At 43.4% G+C, this 17,404-nt stretch overlaps 1 protein-coding gene across 7 annotated transcripts in view; it reads right to left on the bottom strand.

Annotated features, from left to right (window-relative positions):
• Window positions 1-17,404, bottom strand: part of TMEM108 (transmembrane protein 108) — a 352,039-nt gene that overhangs the window by 155,845 nt on the left and 178,790 nt on the right. For 5 of the 7 annotated variants that reach the window (XM_089331379.1, XM_051835585.3, XM_051835576.3 and 2 more), the window contains one exon: window positions 9,674-9,759. The exons of 1 other annotated variant lie outside the window; for it this stretch is intronic. In XM_089331379.1, coding sequence (XP_089187505.1) covers window positions 9,674-9,713 — 40 coding nt within the window. In that variant the 5' untranslated portion in view covers window positions 9,714-9,759. Of the gene's footprint in view, window positions 1-6,888; window positions 6,904-9,673; window positions 9,760-17,404 lie in introns of those variants that run through there. One more of the 7 variants, XR_016232966.1, reaches the window with a different exon arrangement.

Raw genomic sequence — 17,404 nt, 5'->3', positions numbered from 1 at the left:
CCATGTCTAAGGAACAGGAGGAGGGCAAGACAAGTACATACATGCCCAGAGCTAGCTATTTCCTGGAAGATAAGATACCAGGGACGAAGGCTGGGGCACACATGGGTGTCTGCTCAGTGGAAGCAAGTGCATGTGTATGTGGGATGCGGTGACTCCGTGATATGTGGGGTGAGTGTGTGGTGTGCATGTGCTGTGTGTTTGTGTGACTACAGGGTATGGTATGTGTATTTTGTAGTGATTGCAGTATGTGGTATGTAGTGTGTATGTAGTATATGTATCCACATGTGATATATGTGTGTGTGTGTGTGTGTGGTCTGTATATGTTTTTGTTTGTGGTGTGTGGTTGCATGTTTTCAATGCGTGTGGTATGTGGTGAGTTGTAATTGTGGTGGATGTTTGAAAGTGCTTACATATATGGTATGTATGAGTATGGTATATATACGGATTATATATATGGATTGTGGTTGTGTGGTATGTAGTATGTGTAGTGTGTGGTGTCTGTGTGTGTAGCATATTTATGTGTATGCATGGTGTGTGTAGTAAGTAATGTTTGTGGTATCTGTGGTGTATAGTACATGAATGAGGTGTGTGGTGTATATGTGTGCATGGTGTGTGTAGAATGAGTATACAGCATGTGTATGAGTATGGTATATATACTGTGCACCTGCTCGTCTATCTCTGTGGGATCTATATGTAGTGCATGTGATATATGTACATAAGCATGTGGTATGTATGCGGATACATGAATGACATTATGTGTATAGTATATATACATATGTGGTTGTGGTATATGTGTGTGGTATGTGTGTATGATGTACATGTGATGTGCTGTGTATGCGATGTATGTGAGTGTTGTGGTATGTGGTGTTTATTGTGTGTGCATTTGGTATGTATGTATATGTGTGGTACATGTGGTGCATTTGTGTGTGTGTGGTCTGTGTGTGCAGGGAATAGGGTATGTGTATGTGAGGTATGGGGAGGGGGGTCGTGGATACGAAAGGGAGAAGTGGTGAAAGGTGAGGAGGCTGGAGATGGAACCTGGGACCAGATTAGTAACTTCAATGTTAACTTAAAAAATTTCAGATTATCCTTTGGATCAATGATTGCCAAACATTCTAATCTCACAATACCGTCTTACTTTTTTTTTTTTTTACCTTTATACCTTTAAATTTTACTGAGGACCCTAAATAGCCTTTGTCTATATATTTTATACTGACTGATATTTATTCTACTAAAGGTTAAAATTGGAAAACACACATAAAAAAATTCATAAATCATTCAAAAATTCATCAAGTTATCAAATAACATTTTAAAATAAAAAACAATCATGTTTTCTAACAAGAATTAGTGAGAAGAAAGGCATTATTTAATATATTTGTAAATCTCTATAATATTTGGTTTGTGAAAGATGGCTGCTCTTGGCTGGCGCCATGGCTTACTTGGCTAATTCTCCACCTGTGGCACCGGCACCCTGGGTTCTAGTCCTGGTTGGGGTGCTGGATTCTGTCCCAGTTGCTCCTCTTCCAGTCCAGCTCTCTACTGTGGCCCAGGAAGGCAGTGGAGGATGGCCCAAGTGCTTGGGCCCTGCACCTGCACGGGAGACCAGGAAGAAGCACCTGGCTCCTGGCTTCAGATCGGCACAGCGCCAGCCCTAGCGGCTATTTGTGGGGTGAACCAATGGAAAAGGAAGACCTTTCTTTCTCTAATTCTGCCTGTAAAAAAAAAAAAAAAAAGAAAGAAAGAAAAGAGAAGAGAAGAGAAGAGAAGAGAAGAGAAGAGAAGAGAAGAGAAGAGAAGAGAAGAGAAGAGAAGAAGAGAAGAGGAGGAGAGATAGCTGAAGAAAAGAAAGATAGCTGTTCTCATATCAACTTCTGTGTTCAAGTGCTGGCATATGTTATTTTGCTTGAAAGTATGAAAAAACATGGCTTCATGGGGATGTGTAGTTGGAAAAGCGAGGCCCTCACAGATTTCCTGAAAAGGTCTCAGGGATTCCCAACAATTCTTCGACTACACCATGACAACTGCTGTGTTCAGTGATGCAAAGGGACTGAAAGATTGTCAGTCAGACGACAGGCAGGCAGGTCTGCAACCACGTAAGAAGAATTAGAAGTAAGGGGAGCACTGAGGTGGTACAGGGAAAGAACAATGAAACTCCTCTCTCAAGCAGACACAGGATGCAGACACAGGAATGGAGTCACACGTCAGCTAACAGAAGCTGGTGCCCAAGGCATCCAGGTGGAGCGGAAGGCAGGTCAGGATGACTGCAGGTATCCGGGGCTGGAAAATCGAGGTGAATGGTGATGACACATGGGAAAACAAAGTAAACAAGACAGCATTTCTGGTGCCAGATGGCCAAGAAGAAAGGAATACGCCAGAAAGAAAATCACCTGAAGATTCCAGACCCATGACTCACCAGACAAACGGACAGGACTAGGAAAGCCTTCTTGCTTAAACTTCTGTGAGCAGTGCTATTTAAACTGAATCAAGACAGTATTTTGCATTAACAAGGAAAAAGTAATCTTTAACTTTAATCATTTGTGAAGCTACACGGATACTCCCAGTAGAGTCACTGGGTTGCTAGTATGAAAGGAGGGCTAGTTGGAGTTGAAAAGGCAGCAGAGCTTTCTCACCTGAAGTATTTTCAAGAGCATCTGCTCACTTCGAGGTCAGATAATGGCAGACCATCCCACAGAAGGTAGGTTCCAAGAACAGAATGCCTCCAACAAGTTTTCTCATTACTCTTGGAAGAGCCAGACAGATAGGTAATATGAATGTATGTATGTTTGTGAGCAGGTGTACATAGTTCAAGTCAGATATTAAGATATAATCTTTATGCCCCATGTAAAGATGGCAGAAAGGGGGGTATATTTTTCCTCCTAAATTCTTCAAGCCAGGGGCCCAGTTCCATCCTCTTCCTGAGAAAGATAGGGAGAGAATTGTGAGTAGTTATTTGTGCTGAACAAAGAGTTGTATTGTGGGGTCAGCACAGACCAGTATATGAAAAGAATGCATGACTGAGCAATCAGGATGTCATAGTAATTAATAACAGAAAGTGACTTAGAAAATTCAATACTTGGTGTAGAGCAAACACTGAAGTTACAAAACACAACCATTCCTTCATTTTGAGTAAGAATTCAACAACTCTGATTCTTGAGGGGATACTGGTATATGAAAATCTGCTATTTTCATAAGATCCTAACAATCAAGGCCAGCACTGTGGTACAGCAGATCAAGCTGCCTGTGATGCTGGCATCCCATATGAGTACTAGTTCAGGTCTCGGCTGCTCTACTTCTGATTCAGCTCCCTACTAACGTACCTGGGGAAGCAGCAGAAAATGGCCCAAGCGCTTGGTACCCTGCCACCCATGAGAGAGACCCAGAAGGAGGCCAGGCTTCTGGCTTTGGACTGGCCCAGCCCTGGCCATTGCAGCCACCTGAGGAATAAACCAGTAGATGGAAGATTTTCTCTCTCTCTCACCCCCTTCTCCTCTCCCCGCCCCCTCTCTGTAATCCTGCCTTCAAATAAATACAACAAATTTTTTTTAGAAAACTTTTATTTAATAAATATAAATTTCAAAAGTACAACTTTTGGATTATAGATGTTCTTCCCCCATAACAACCCTCCCACCCACAAACCATCCCATCTCCTATTCCCTCTCCCATCCCATTCTTCGAGATTCATTCATAATTATCTTTATATACAGAAGATCAACTCAGTATATACTACATAAGATTTCAAGAGACTGCACCCACAAAGACACACAAAGTATAGAGTACTGTTTGAGTAGTAGTTTTACCGTTAACTCTCATAGTACAACACATTAAAGACAGAGGTCCTACATGGGGAGCAGGAGCACAGTGAATCCAGTTGTTGATTTAACAATTGACAGTCTTATTTATGACATCAGTAATCACCCGAGTCTCTTATCATGAGTTGCCAAGGCTATGGAAGCCTCTTGAGTTCACCAACTCTGACCTTATTTAGACAAGGCCATAATCAAAGTGGAAGTTCTCTCTTCCCTTCAGAGAAAAGTACCTCCTTCTTTGATGATTGTTCATTCTTTCCACTGGGATCTCACTCACAGAGATCTTTCATTTAGGTTTTGTGTGTTGTTTGTTTGTTTGTTTGTTTGTTTTGCCACAGTGTGTTGGCTTTCCATGCCTGAGAAACTCTCATGGGCTTTTTAGCCAGATCCTAATGCCTTAAGGGCTGATTCTGAGGCCAGAGTGCTGTTTAGGGCATTTGCCATTCTATGAGTCTGCTGTGTATCCTGCTTCCCATGAATACAACAAATCAAAAAAAAAAAAAAAAATGATCCTAACATTGTCTCAGTCTTCTTAAAAATGAATTAACAATCAATGAAATTCTAGTACTCAGCACATACAAAGACCAAACCTGCTAACTCCTTACTCAAATTCAGTGCCTCCCAGGCAATGTCATGTTCTTAGTGGTTTGTGATGATACTCCTTAGGTTTTCCACTCCAAAACACCTCTTCTAAACAATGTTGTTGGGGCTGGCCCTGTGGCATAGTGAGTTAAGCTGCTGCCTAGAATGCCAGCAACCCACATGGGTGTGTAGGTTCAAGTCTCAGCTGCTCTGCTTGCATTCCAGCTCCCTGCTAAAGTGACTGGGAAAGGAGCAGAAGATGATCAAAATACATGGGCGCCTGCCACCCACATGGGAGATCTGGATGGAATTCCAGGCTCCTGGCTTCAGCCCAGCCCTGCCCCCACCACGGTGGCCATTTTGGGAGTGTACCAGCAGAGAGAAGATCTCTCTTTCTCTTCCTGTGTGTGTGTGTGTGTGTGTGTGTGTGTGTTTCCTTCTCCATCACTCGGCCTTTCAAATAAATAACTCTTTAAAAAAATTAAAGTTAAAAATATTGTAGCCGGTGCTGCGGCTCACTAGGCTAATGCTCTGCCTTGTGGCGCCGGCACACCGGGTTCTAGTCCCGGTTGCCCCTCTTCTAGGCCAGCTCTCTGCTATGGCCCAGGAGTGCAGTGGAGGATGGCCCATGTGCTTGGGCCCTGCACCCGCATGGGAGACCAGGAGAAGCACCTGGCTCCTGGCTTCAGATCAGCGTGGTACACCGGCCACAGTGCGCCGGCCGCGGCAGCCATTGGAGGGTGAACCAACGGCAAAAAGGAAGACCTCTCTGTCTCTCTCTCTCTCACTGTCCACTCTGCCTGTCAAAAATAAAAATAAAAAAAATTAAAAAATAAATATTGTGATGTACCTTGGAAGATGGAGCATTGATCATGCCCATTTCCTCCCCTTGGAATGGTATCAATAATAGTTGGAGTCCTAGCTGCCTTATAAGGTTGTTGTGAGGATCAAATTATGGGAAAATGCTCTGTGACCCAAAAGGTCGCATACAAGTGTTTATTACAGAAGAGCTCCCTGCTGCTCCTCTCCTGCAGACAGGAAGGCCAGTGAGAGAGCTGGCATCCATCGTCTTCTGCAAGTGTATGCCATGTTACCACTCCTCATCCCACTTTAGGCAGCGGGCAGTTGTATCCCATTTTACATCAGAGTCTCATTGAGATGAAATAATTTATCTCAGGTAAACCTGAAGGTGGTTTGGCTAGGATTTGGACTCCTGGCTTAAAAATCCAGACATTCTTAGCACTAGCTTCAACAACAAATTGGTTATTGAACTCTCAAAAGCAAAGCGGCATGGAGATTTGGTCCGGCAAATGCCATATCAGAATGCCTGGGTTTGTGTCCCAGGTGTACTGCTGAGCCCAGCTTCCTGCTAATGCAGACCATGGGAGGTGGCAGATGATGGCACGAGTAGTGGGGTTCCTGTCACTCCATGGATGACCTGAGTTCCTAGTTCCAGACTTTGAACTTGCTCAGCCTCAACCATTGTGGGCCTTTGGGAATGAACCAGTAGGTGGGGGCACTCTCTTTCTCTATGTCTCTCAATTAAAGAAAGAAATAAAAAGAATGTCAATTTTTGGTTGCTTCAAGGAATCATCTAAAATATGTTAAATCTTCCCAAAAGGCTAGAGTGATGAAATGTTCACTACTATACTGTAGTATGGAGTCCAAGAAACAACAGAGAGCCAGTTACACAAAAAACAGAAACTTAAGACTTGCACCGCCCTGCCTTCCCCAGACTGTGCCCCCAGCCTGGGTGAAGAACACATGAGCCCCGATGATTGCTGACACCGACCCAGCGACTGAGAGAGGCTGGCTTTCCTTCAGCCTCAGGTGACATCACTAACAAATGCCTACTCTGCTGACCACAAGCTAGAACCATCTCTTTCTGGCCACAGGACAACACAGGGGTCACACTGCTGATTTTTCCTGGATCTTATGCGGTTGGCGGGGGTTGGAGGTTTCTGAATAAAGCATAAAAAAAAAAAAGAGGTAAGTGTACAGGAGGTCAGAGAGACCTGGGTGAGAACCACAGCTCCACCACTCACTGCCTGGGCACCCTGGCTTGTTTACTCATCTGTAGCACTTCTTTACCTTGAACACTGACCTCTGGAAAGGGGAGGATGCAGGCAAGTCATCCACAAAGGCATGTACACACAGCAGGCTCTCAGGAGGAAGGAGCTCTGACGCTGAGAGCAACAACAGACAGACTCATGAACTGGGTAAAATACAGTGATAATGGTTTTGTTGTTTTTATTAAAAAAAAAAACAAATATGAGTATAGTTCAAAAAGTTTGGCGGTAAGGAAGGACAACTGGCACAGAGGCAAGTTCCCGCTTGGGACACCCACATCCCACAGTGGAAGGCCTGGTTCCAGTCTGAGCTGCTGTGTTTCCGATCCAGCTTCCTGTTGAAGTGCACTCTGGGAGGAGATGATGGCTGCAGGACTTGGGTCCCTGCCACCCGCATGTGAGAGCTGGAATGAGTCTCGGGCTCTTGGCCTCCACTTGGACCCAGCCTAAATGTACAAACACTGGAGTGAACCAGCAGGTGGACGCACTGTTTCTCTCTCTCTGCCTTTCAAATAAAATAAAAAATTTTTAAAATTTAAAGTCTGTGGGGAAATGGGATTAAAAGGTAATCTTATTTTGGTGCAAAAAATTGAAATCTGTACATTAAGGACAGTTTCAGAAAGCTCACAGGAAGTGAGAATTCTGTAAAAACTATGCATGGATTTTAAAATTGTATTACACCAAAATAAACTTATCTCCTAATTACATTTTCCACATATTTCCAAAAAAAAAAATTTCAGAAGCAGAGAGACAGACACGCACATTGAGAGTGAGTGAGTGAGCAAGAGAGATTGTCTATCAACTGATTCACTCTCCAAATGCCTGCAATAGCCAGCACTGGGTTGAACCAAAGTCAGTTGCCGGGAAGAGAATTCCATTCAGAAGCCTTTTATTTTATTTTATTTTATTTTATTTTTATTTTTGTTTATTCCAAAGTTCTCCAAATATGTAGCAGGAATCCAATCACTTGAGCCACGAGTGCTGCCTCCCAGGGTCTACATTAGTGGGAAACTAGGAGTCATCAGCCAGAGCAGGGGGTTGAATCCAGGCATCTTAAACAGCATTTTAACTGTTACACTAATGCCTGTGTACTTTGGAAGAACCCTTGTATTTTCTGTGGTAGAATAAAAGATAATACAAATTGATAACAGCCTCCCCTTTGGAGATAGAGCCTAACTCCCTCATGTGAATCAGGTTTCATCCTGGTGACTTCCTTAGCCAGTACAATATGGCCCAAGTATTGTTCTGGGGCTTCTAAGCACAATTCACCGAAAGCCCTAGAGGTTTTGGCCCAGCTACACAGTGAGCTGCTGTGTAAGAAGTCTGACCACCCTGTGGCCACCAGACTGTGAGAAAGCCCAAACTTGCCATGTGATAAGGCTCCAAGGAGAGAGAGATGCTGGTTCGGCACCTGCTGTTCCAGCTCCCAACCACTGTAGCCCAGGTCCCAGATACAGTGCAGCAGACAACAGTCTCTGCCCACTCCTGTCCAAGTTGCATATTTATGACTGCGACTGCTTTAAGTCATGAAGTTTTAGTATCGTTTGTTACATAGCAATGAATAGCTAGAATATTCAATCAGGAAATAATACATTTGTATTGACTCAATTTTCAAGTCTATTTTAAACTCCACAAGAACATTCTGTTTGTGGACGATATTAATACAGGCATAAGTTAATAACTAGATGACCTACAACATATATGAGCTATTGTGTGTGTATGCACGCAGTAATCAGGGTAGTGCAGTGAGTGTTACTACCTACCTCCTACCCAACAGGACATCACCTGCTCCGGCTATTTGCATTTCCAAACAAACTTTTCAAACAATAAGGTGCTGAGACACTGTTGACTTCCCTAGCTATCCAGATAATGTTTGAAACCCATTCAGCTTTCATGGCTGTTCAACTTAGGAGAATGGACCATGCTGCAGAATAAGACTTGTCTCTGGACTGTAAAATAACTTACCAAATGCTTTTAAATACATGAATTTAAAATATTATGCAAACACTGGGCTACACAATCAGCATAGGTAAACTCAAACATTTTGCTGGCGCCAACTCTACTATGGTGCTTTTCATTTCCTATATTGCCTGTGCAAAGCCTGCTTCCTCTTCTCTAAGGGATTTGTATACATGTGGATCCCATTCATCCTTCAAATGCCCCCTCTACCATTTTATCAAACTGTAAGCTTTTCTCTAACAAACTTATCATTAAAAAAAAAAAGCAACAAACTCCCAGTCCTATAGAACACACGAAGAAAGAACATGAGAGTCCCATAGCGCTTGGCAACTTTCCATCAGGCTGAAACAGGCTGACTAGAGGAAATGAGCCAATTAAAATACCCAGCCAGAATGCTGTCTGTAGATAAAATGCTTTGCACAGTGGATACAACATAACCTGAATTAAATGTTAAGAGACAACTGGCACTCAATCTCTTGACATTTTATTCATTCTATTTTCTCAGCCAAAGTTAACAGGGAGCCACTCAGCCTGGGAGGGGCAGGTCCTCCACTGACCTCAGAGGAAATAGATAAACAAAAGGAATTCAAGTTTTCCATTTCAAAGGCTTTGGTTGCAAGTGAATGAATCAGAGCACCAAACCCAACAATTGATAGAGGTTTTATATTCCTTCAGCAGTAATTCCAATCCCACAGGCTGTACTGTAACTGAAACGCAACTGGCACACTGTGACAAATCTCCAAACTAGAAACATAGAAAGTCATAATCAAACACTCTGTTCTACCACAGAAAGCCAAGAAGTCACCTGTTCGCCACTCATGTTAAGGATCATGCATAACATACTTAACATCTCAGGGCAAAGACTGTATAGTCGCTGAATGGTAACAGGTTCAACGTGAAAAATCCAGAACACACAACCTATCAAGTTTTCCCTCTGCGGAACCTAAAGAAGGCAGTACTAGACGACCCTATATTCTATCACAAAACCAACAGCAATAATGTTTGACACTCATTACCAAATTATCTATATTTAACATGTCAACTTAGAATTATTATAATAGCATCTTTATAACTGACGTCCAAAGCAACAGAATAACACAATGCATGATACTTTATAAAATGAAGCTGAGGGGAAATTCACTGTCCTCCATCACAGACCCAACCCCGGACTTCCTCCTAAAGAGCACAAGTTCCTGGCACTCAGCAAACAGTACCACTGGTATTTTCTGGGAAAGAAGAAATGGAGGATCAACTCACTTAACAGTTGGCAGTAGAGGACCTGTAAACTCCTCTTCATGGTATCATCTGGTCCTGCTTCTCCTCCAGTTTATTCATGATTCCGTCTAAGAAATTGGGAGAAGAAACTGTTACATCCAGGGAGCACAAGTCAATCATCAGAAAGAAGTACACTCAATAGGATCCGAGTTTCAAACCCCAAAACTTCTGTTTTTGAAGACGAAAAATCTTGGGATATATGCAGTACAGTCTAATTTACAATGGTCAAAGTTACAAAACTATCACTAATCAGTTAGTCAAAACAGGAAGTTACACCTTCCTGAAGGAAACTCATACAGAATTTGCTTTTGGAACTTTTGAGGACTTCTCCAGAATTTCTAGTATTTAGATGGAGAAAAATGAAATTTCTGTGTAAATTTATTCTTACTAAGACATTCACCAAAAAAAGAGCAAAAAGAAAAATGCATCCTATCAAACATAAGGAAGAGCTAAAACCATTTCTCTTCAAACTAGTCAAAACAATTGAAAGTGAAGAAACCCTTCCAACATTACCTTGATTCCAAAACCAGAGACATAACAAAAATAAAACTACAGAACAATATTCCTGCTAAATATACATGCGAAAATGCTCAACCAAATACTAGCAAATCAAATCCAACAACACACAAAAAGGCCATTCACTACGACCAAGTGGGATTTATCCCAGAGATGCAGGGATGTTTAACATTTGAAAATCAGTGAGTGTAAAATCACACAACGGCAGAAGGATAAAATTATCTGATCAACTCAACAAATACAGAAAAAACATTCAGGTACCAGTCATTCATGATTAAAAACTTGAACAAGTTAGATATAGAACAAATGGGTTAACAAACCAATAGCCAACATCACATTGAATGGGGAAAAAAGAATCATTTCCTCTGAGAGCTGGTATCAGACAAGGATGTCTACTTTTACCACTCTCATTCAATACAGTACTGGAAGTTTTAACCAGAGTAATTAGGTAAGAGAAAGAAATAAAAGGCAAACAAGGGAAACATGGAAGTCAAATTATCCCTGTTTGCAGATGACATGTTTCTGCATGTACAGAAACCTAAAGAATCCTCCAAGAGACAATTAGAACTGGTAAATCAGGAGCCGGCGCTGTGGCACAGTGAGTTAATGCCCTGGCCTGAAGCACCGGCATCCCATATGGGCGCCGGTTCAAGACCCAGCTGTTCCATTTCGTATCCAGCTCTCTGCTATGGCATGGGATAACAGAAGATGGCCCAAGTCCTTGGACCCCCACACCCATGTGGGAGACCCGGAGGAAGCTCCTGGCTCCTGGCTCAAGAGCGGCACAGCTCTGGCAGCTGCAGCCAACTGGGGAGTAAACCAGCGGAAGGAAGACCTGTCTGTCTGTCTGTCTCTCTCTCCGCCTCTCCTCTCTTCCTCTCTGTGTAACTCTGACTTGCAAATAAACAAATAAATCTTAAAAAAAAATAAGAACCTATAAACCAGGGCCAGCACTTTAGTGTAGTACGTAAAGCCACTGTTTGTGATGCATGTATCCCAATTGGATGCCGACTACAGGACTAGCAACTCCACTTCCAATCCAGTCTCTGCTAATGTTCCTGGGAAAGCAGCTGAAGAAGGCCCAAGTGCTTGGGCCCCTTCCAAATACATGGGAGACACAGATGAAGCTCTTGGCTCTGGCAGGCACAGCCCTCGCCACTGAAGGCATTTAAGGAGTCAACCAGGGTAAAGAAGATATTCATTCATTCATTCATTTTCATTCTCTCTCTCTCTCTCTCTCTCTCCGTGTGTGTGTGTGTGTGTGTGTGTGTGTTCATCTCTCTGCAACTCTGCCTTTCAAATAAAATAAATCTGTTTAAAAAAAGAACTGGGGCTGGCACTGTGGCACAGCAGGTTAAAGCCCTGGCCTGAAGCGCTGGCATCCCATATGGGCGCCAGTTCTAGTCCCAGCTGCTCCTCTTCCAATCCAGCTCTCTGCTATGGCCTGGGAAAGCAGTAGAAGATGGCCCAAGTCCTTGGGTCCCTGCAGCCGTGTGGGAGACCCAGAGGAAGCTCCTGGTTCCTGGCTTCAGATCGGCGCAGCTCCAGCCATTGCGGCCATCTGGGGAGTGAACCAGCAGATGGAAGGCCTCTCTCTCTGTCTCTACCTCTCTCTGTAAATCAAAAATACAACGAGGTACTGTCTCATGCTAGTCAGTATGACTATTATCAAAAAGACAGAAAATAAATATTTTGAAAAGAAAAGGAAACTTTTATACATTTTTGGTGGGGATGCAAATCAGTATAGCCATTATAGAGAACAATGTAGAGGTTCCTCAAAAACCTGAAACATGACCTACCATATGACCCATGACACAGAGTCAACTTTTTTGTATATAGCCAAAAGAAATTAAATTCTCACATTAAAGAGTTATCTGAACTCATATATTCACTGCAGCACTACTCATAATAGACAAGATATGAAATCAACCTAGGCATCCAATGATGGATAAATAAAATGTGAGTTATTGGCCGGCGCCGCGGCTCACTAGGCTAATCCTGCGCCTTGCGGCGCCGGCACACCGGGTTCTAGTCCCGGTCGGGGCGCCGGATTCTGTCCCGGTTGCCCCCCTTCCAGGCCAGCTCTCTGCTGTGGCCCGGGAGTGCAGTGGAGGATGGCCCAAGTGCTTGGGCCCTGCACCCCATGGGAGACCAGAAGCACCTGGCTCCTGCCATCGGATGGGCGCGGTGCGCCGGCCGCAGCACGCCGGCCACAGCGGCCATTGGAGGGTGAACCAACGGCAAAGGAAGACCTTTCTCTCTGTCTCTCTCTCTCACTGTCCACTCTGCCTGTCAAAATAAAATAAAATAAAATAAAATGTGAGTTATAAAGATAAATGAATATAATGGAATATTTTTCAGGCATCAAAATGAGTGATATTTTGACATCTACAGCTTAATTGTAAAAGTCCTTGGGTCATCTCATTAATTTACATTTCATATGTGGAATAGTAATTTTCTACACAAATGTTTAAAATTTATATTCTTTTTTTAAAGATTCATTTTATTTATTAGAAAGAGAGAGAGAAAAAGATCTTCCATCCACTGGTTCAGAGCCCAAATGACCTGGGCAAGGTCAAGAACAGGAACCAGGAGCTCATCCTGGGGTCAACACAGGTTCACTGACCCAAGGACTTGCAGGCCTTCTCCTGCTGCTCTCCCAGGCACATCGGCAGGGAGCTGCATTGGATCTGGAGCAGTGGGGATTCAAATCGGCACCCAAATGGGATGCTGGGTTGCAGGTGGCAGATAACCCGACATACCACAACACCAGTCCCTTCATGTGCAGTTGATGGAATTCTCTACTGGAAATGTTCAGTTTTTTTATTTCATGTCATATAAAGTGAAAATGATTTACATTTACATTTTTATTGAGATATAATTCTTTTAAAATTAAGCTGTTACTTGAAAACCATCACTACCCATTTCCATAACATTTTCATTGCTTACTTACTTAATGTTTATAACACAATATATTTTCAAATTTTTTTCATAAGAATACTACACACACTCTCTACCATGGAATGAAAGGCCTTCCTTAGTCCCAGATTACATAAATACTTGCCTATTTTTTTATTTTTATTTATTTTTTAACAGATTTCTTTTTATTATTTCAAAGAGTTACACAAAGAGAGCAGAGGCAGAGAGAGAGAGAGAGAGATCTTCCATCTGATGGTTCACTCCCCAGTTGGCCTCAATGGCCAGAGCTGAGCCCATCTGAAGCCAGGAGTCAGGAGCTTCCTCTGGGTCTCCCACGCAGGTGCAGGGGCCCAAGGACTTGGTCCATCTTCTGCTATCCCAGGCATAACAGAGAGCTGGATCCAAAGTGGAGGAGCCAGGTCTCGAACCGGTGCCCATATGGGATGCCAGCGTTTCAGGCCAGGGCATTAACCCGCTGCGCCACAGCACCGGCCCCCTTGCCTATATTTTTAGTATGCTTTTATCTATTACACACCAAATCTATTTCTGAACTTTGTGTTGTATCTCTGCTTGTTCAATCTACCAGTAAAATTATAACTATTTAAATTAAACCCTGTAGAGCGGCTCAATGGGCTAATCCTCCACCTAGTGGCGCCGGCACACCAGGTTCTAGTCCCAGTCGGGGCGCCAGATTCTGTCCCGGTTGCCCCTCTTCCAGGCCAGCTCTCTGCTGTGGCCAAGGAAGGCAGTGGAGGATGGCCCAGGTGCTTGGGCCCTGCACCCCATGGGAGACCAGGAGAAGCACCTGGCTCCTGCCATCGGATCAGCGCGGTGCGCCAGCCGCAGCGCGCCAGCCGTGGTGGCCATAGGAGGGTGAACCAACGGCAAAAGGAAGACCTTTCTCTCTGTCTCTCTCTCTCTCACTGTCCACTCTGCCTGTCAAAAAATAAAAAAAAAAATAAATTAATTAAACCTTGTAGAGTCACTCCTCTATTAATTCTCTTTTTAAGATTTGTCTTGTTTTTTTGAGCTTTTTTTTCTCCAAAATTAACTTGAGGATCACTTTATTAAATTACAGGAAAATAAATCACTGGAATTATATTTTGAAATTATCTCTTATTTGCTTTATTGATTTGGGAGAAACCTGATCTCTTTAAAATCCAAATGCAGTGAAGATAAAAATAAAATGAATATTTTGAAAAATATTGCTGTAGATATTATAAGAATTTCTTTTAAGGAGTGAGACATGCCCCTACACCTTTTTTTGAGAGGAAGATACAATAGCTGGATGACTTCTTTGGTTAAGTAAAGAACCTGCAGTGTGATTAGTGCAAGAAGGGAAAGAGATGTTCATCATTATAAAATAACAGGAGGTTTGAATTTCAAAGGTTAGGGATAAGAAACATAAGCATTCCAGAAACAGAAAGGCTAAGGAGACGGTACACCTGAGCTATTCAGAGAAGGTGCAGTTCCCAAAGCGGGCAGCAGGTGAGGCCTACACATAAAGGATACAATGAGAAATCCCCACAGCAGGATACCCACGAACCTTACTTTTCCACCACTTCTTCCTTTAGGTCATTTGTATTCCCATGTGACATGCACTGTCCTCCTCCACAAAGCTCACCCACCACTGAGAGCCTCAGAACCTCAGCAAGGTCAGCACTGTGGCACAGCAGGTGAAAACCCCACCTGCAGTGCTGGCATCCCTTATGGGCACTGGTTCAAGTCTAAGGTGCTCCACTTCCAATCCAGCTCTTTGCTATGGCATAGGAAAGCAGTAGATGATCCAAGTCCTTGGGCACCTCCACCGGTATGGGAGACCTGGAAGAAGCTCCTGGCTCCTAGCTTCGGATCAGCTCAGCTCCGGCCATTGTAGCCAACTGGAGAGTGAGCCAGTGGATGGAAGATTTTTCTCTGTCTCTGCCTCTCTGTAACTCTACCTTTCAGATACATAAATAAATAATTTTTTAAAACATTTTTCTTTTCTTAAAAAAAAAAAGATTTATATAGAGAGCAGGAGAGGGAGAGAGAGAGAGAGAGAGGTCTTCCATCTGCTGGTTCACTCCCCAATTGGCTGCAATAGCCGGAGCTGTGCCAATCCAAAGCCAGGAGTCAGGAGCTTCCTCTGGGTCTTCCCACACAGGTGCAGGGGCCCAAGGACTGGGCCACTTTGTACTGCTTTACCAGGCCATAGCAGAGAGCTAGATTGGAAGTGGAGCAGCCGGGACTTGAATGGGCACCCACCCATATGGGATATCGGCACTGCAGGTGGTAGCCTTAACCGCTATGCCACAGTGCCTGCCCTGTAAATAAATCTTTTTAAAAACAAAAACAGGAAAAAACCTCAGCAAAAGACTTACACAAAACAGCCGTGTTTTAGTGGTGCCTGACAGTGTCAATATAAAGGATCATGCATCAAGCCAAGGGTAACCAAGGAACAGCCCGAGCCAGCGTCCGGGAGCCATGAACAACGGTGAGTGAGTGAGCCAGCACCCGGGAGCCATCAACAATGGTTAATGAGTGTCTGTACACTGCTTAGGAGACCGTAAGCACTCAATAAACAATTAGTAAATAAAAAATGAACACTGATTAAGAGGAGAACAGAGACATGACTGTAGTTTATATCAATCAAGGGAAACACAAATCCTTCAATCATCTCTGGAAATGTTCAGAGATGTCTGAAAAAGTGATAGACTTCCCGCAATAAATGAGATGGAGCCACTTTATTCCATGATCAAAGAAACAAGCGAGCTTGCAGCAGGGAGACTTGGGACCGTCTAGGTCACAAAGGCTAAAAGAACCAAAAGCAGCCTGTGGTCCACTAGCTATTCAAAACGGAACTTGATTTAGGTCCTTATGTGGAGTTTTGTGGTGTCTTTCCTTCTTCTGAGTATTACAGTTCTATCAAGTTGATTGCAAGGCATTTTACATGTATTTTTGCCAGTGTGACAAAATTTCTATCTCCATTATATTGTAACTGCCTCAATATGAATGAGAGTTTTATTCATTTTGTGACCCAACTGAACTCACTTACTGTCCTAATGATGGTGTCTTAGCGGAGTCTCTTGGGTCAATTGTGCTTCTCTGAATTGATGGCAAGCCACAATTAGATTCCTTTAAAAGTCTCTTTTAACCCTACAGTTGGAAACATTAATTATATCAGTCTGGACTGTCAGAGAATAATTGAGGAGCACCAAAGATGACAACTAATTTCTGGAATGAAATCCTAAGACACTGCAGAGTTTTACAGCCAAAAGAACTGAGTAAAAGAAAAATGACCTATTCTTCAGACCCCGGCTCTAATCCCATCTTCAGAGACCCAACCCATGGTTCCAGGTTCCAGGTTCCAGGTTCCGGGCCCAATCCCACAAACTGGAGGACGTCAGCAACAAGTCTTCCTTATCCCACGCCAGACAGGCTGCCCAGAATGTCTGCACAGGCTATTAAGGGTAAACAAAGCTGGTCAACAAATGCTGGAATAAGTCCCACAATAAATGAAATAGAGTAGATATCAATGCATGGACAAAAGGATTAAGAACAATTCAACACAGATGACATCACCAACAGAACAAATTAACGCCGGCGCCGCGGCTCACTAGGCTAATCCTCCGTCTAGCGGCGCCGGCACACCGGGTTCTAGTCCCGGTCGGGGCGCCAGATTCTGTCCCGGTTGCCCCCCTTCCAGGCCAGCTCTCTGCTGTGGCCAGGGAGTGCAGTGGAGGATGGCCCAAGTGCTTGGGCCCTGCACCCCATGGGAGACCAGGAGAAGCACCTGGCTCCTGCCATCAGATCAGCGTGGTGCGCCGGCCGCGGCAGCCATTGGAGGGTGAACCAACGGCAAAAGGAAGACCTTTCTCTCTCTCTCTCTCTCTCTCTCTCTCTCTCTCTCTTTCTCTCTCTCACTGTCCACTCTGCCTGTCAAAAATAAATAAATAAATAAATAAACAGAACAAATTAACACACTGGGAACTGTCCCTAAAGAAATGAAGATTTAGGAACTGCTAGACAAAGAACTCAAAATAACTGTTTTAAGGAAGCTCAGTTAGCTTTAAAAAAAAAAAAATTCAACAAAATGAAGACTAAATGACCAAAATGACAAATTTAACAGAGAGAGAAATTATGGGGGGAAAAACCCAGAAATTTCATTTTTAAAAAGTCTTACTCATTTTTTTGAAAGGCAGAGAGAGTTAGAGAGAAGGAAAGACAGACACCCAAAGAGATCTTTCATTCGCTGGTTCACTTCCCCCAAGCGACCACAATAGCCAAGGCTGGGCCAGG

Source organism: Oryctolagus cuniculus, chromosome 4 (genome assembly GCF_051225735.1).
Source record: "Oryctolagus cuniculus isolate XC-2025 breed Fujian yellow rabbit chromosome 4, ASM5122573v1, whole genome shotgun sequence".
Taxonomy (NCBI): domain Eukaryota; kingdom Metazoa; phylum Chordata; class Mammalia; order Lagomorpha; family Leporidae; genus Oryctolagus; species Oryctolagus cuniculus.
The sequence above is the reverse complement of the archived record's forward strand: the minus strand, read 5'-3'. Positions and strand labels throughout refer to the sequence as shown.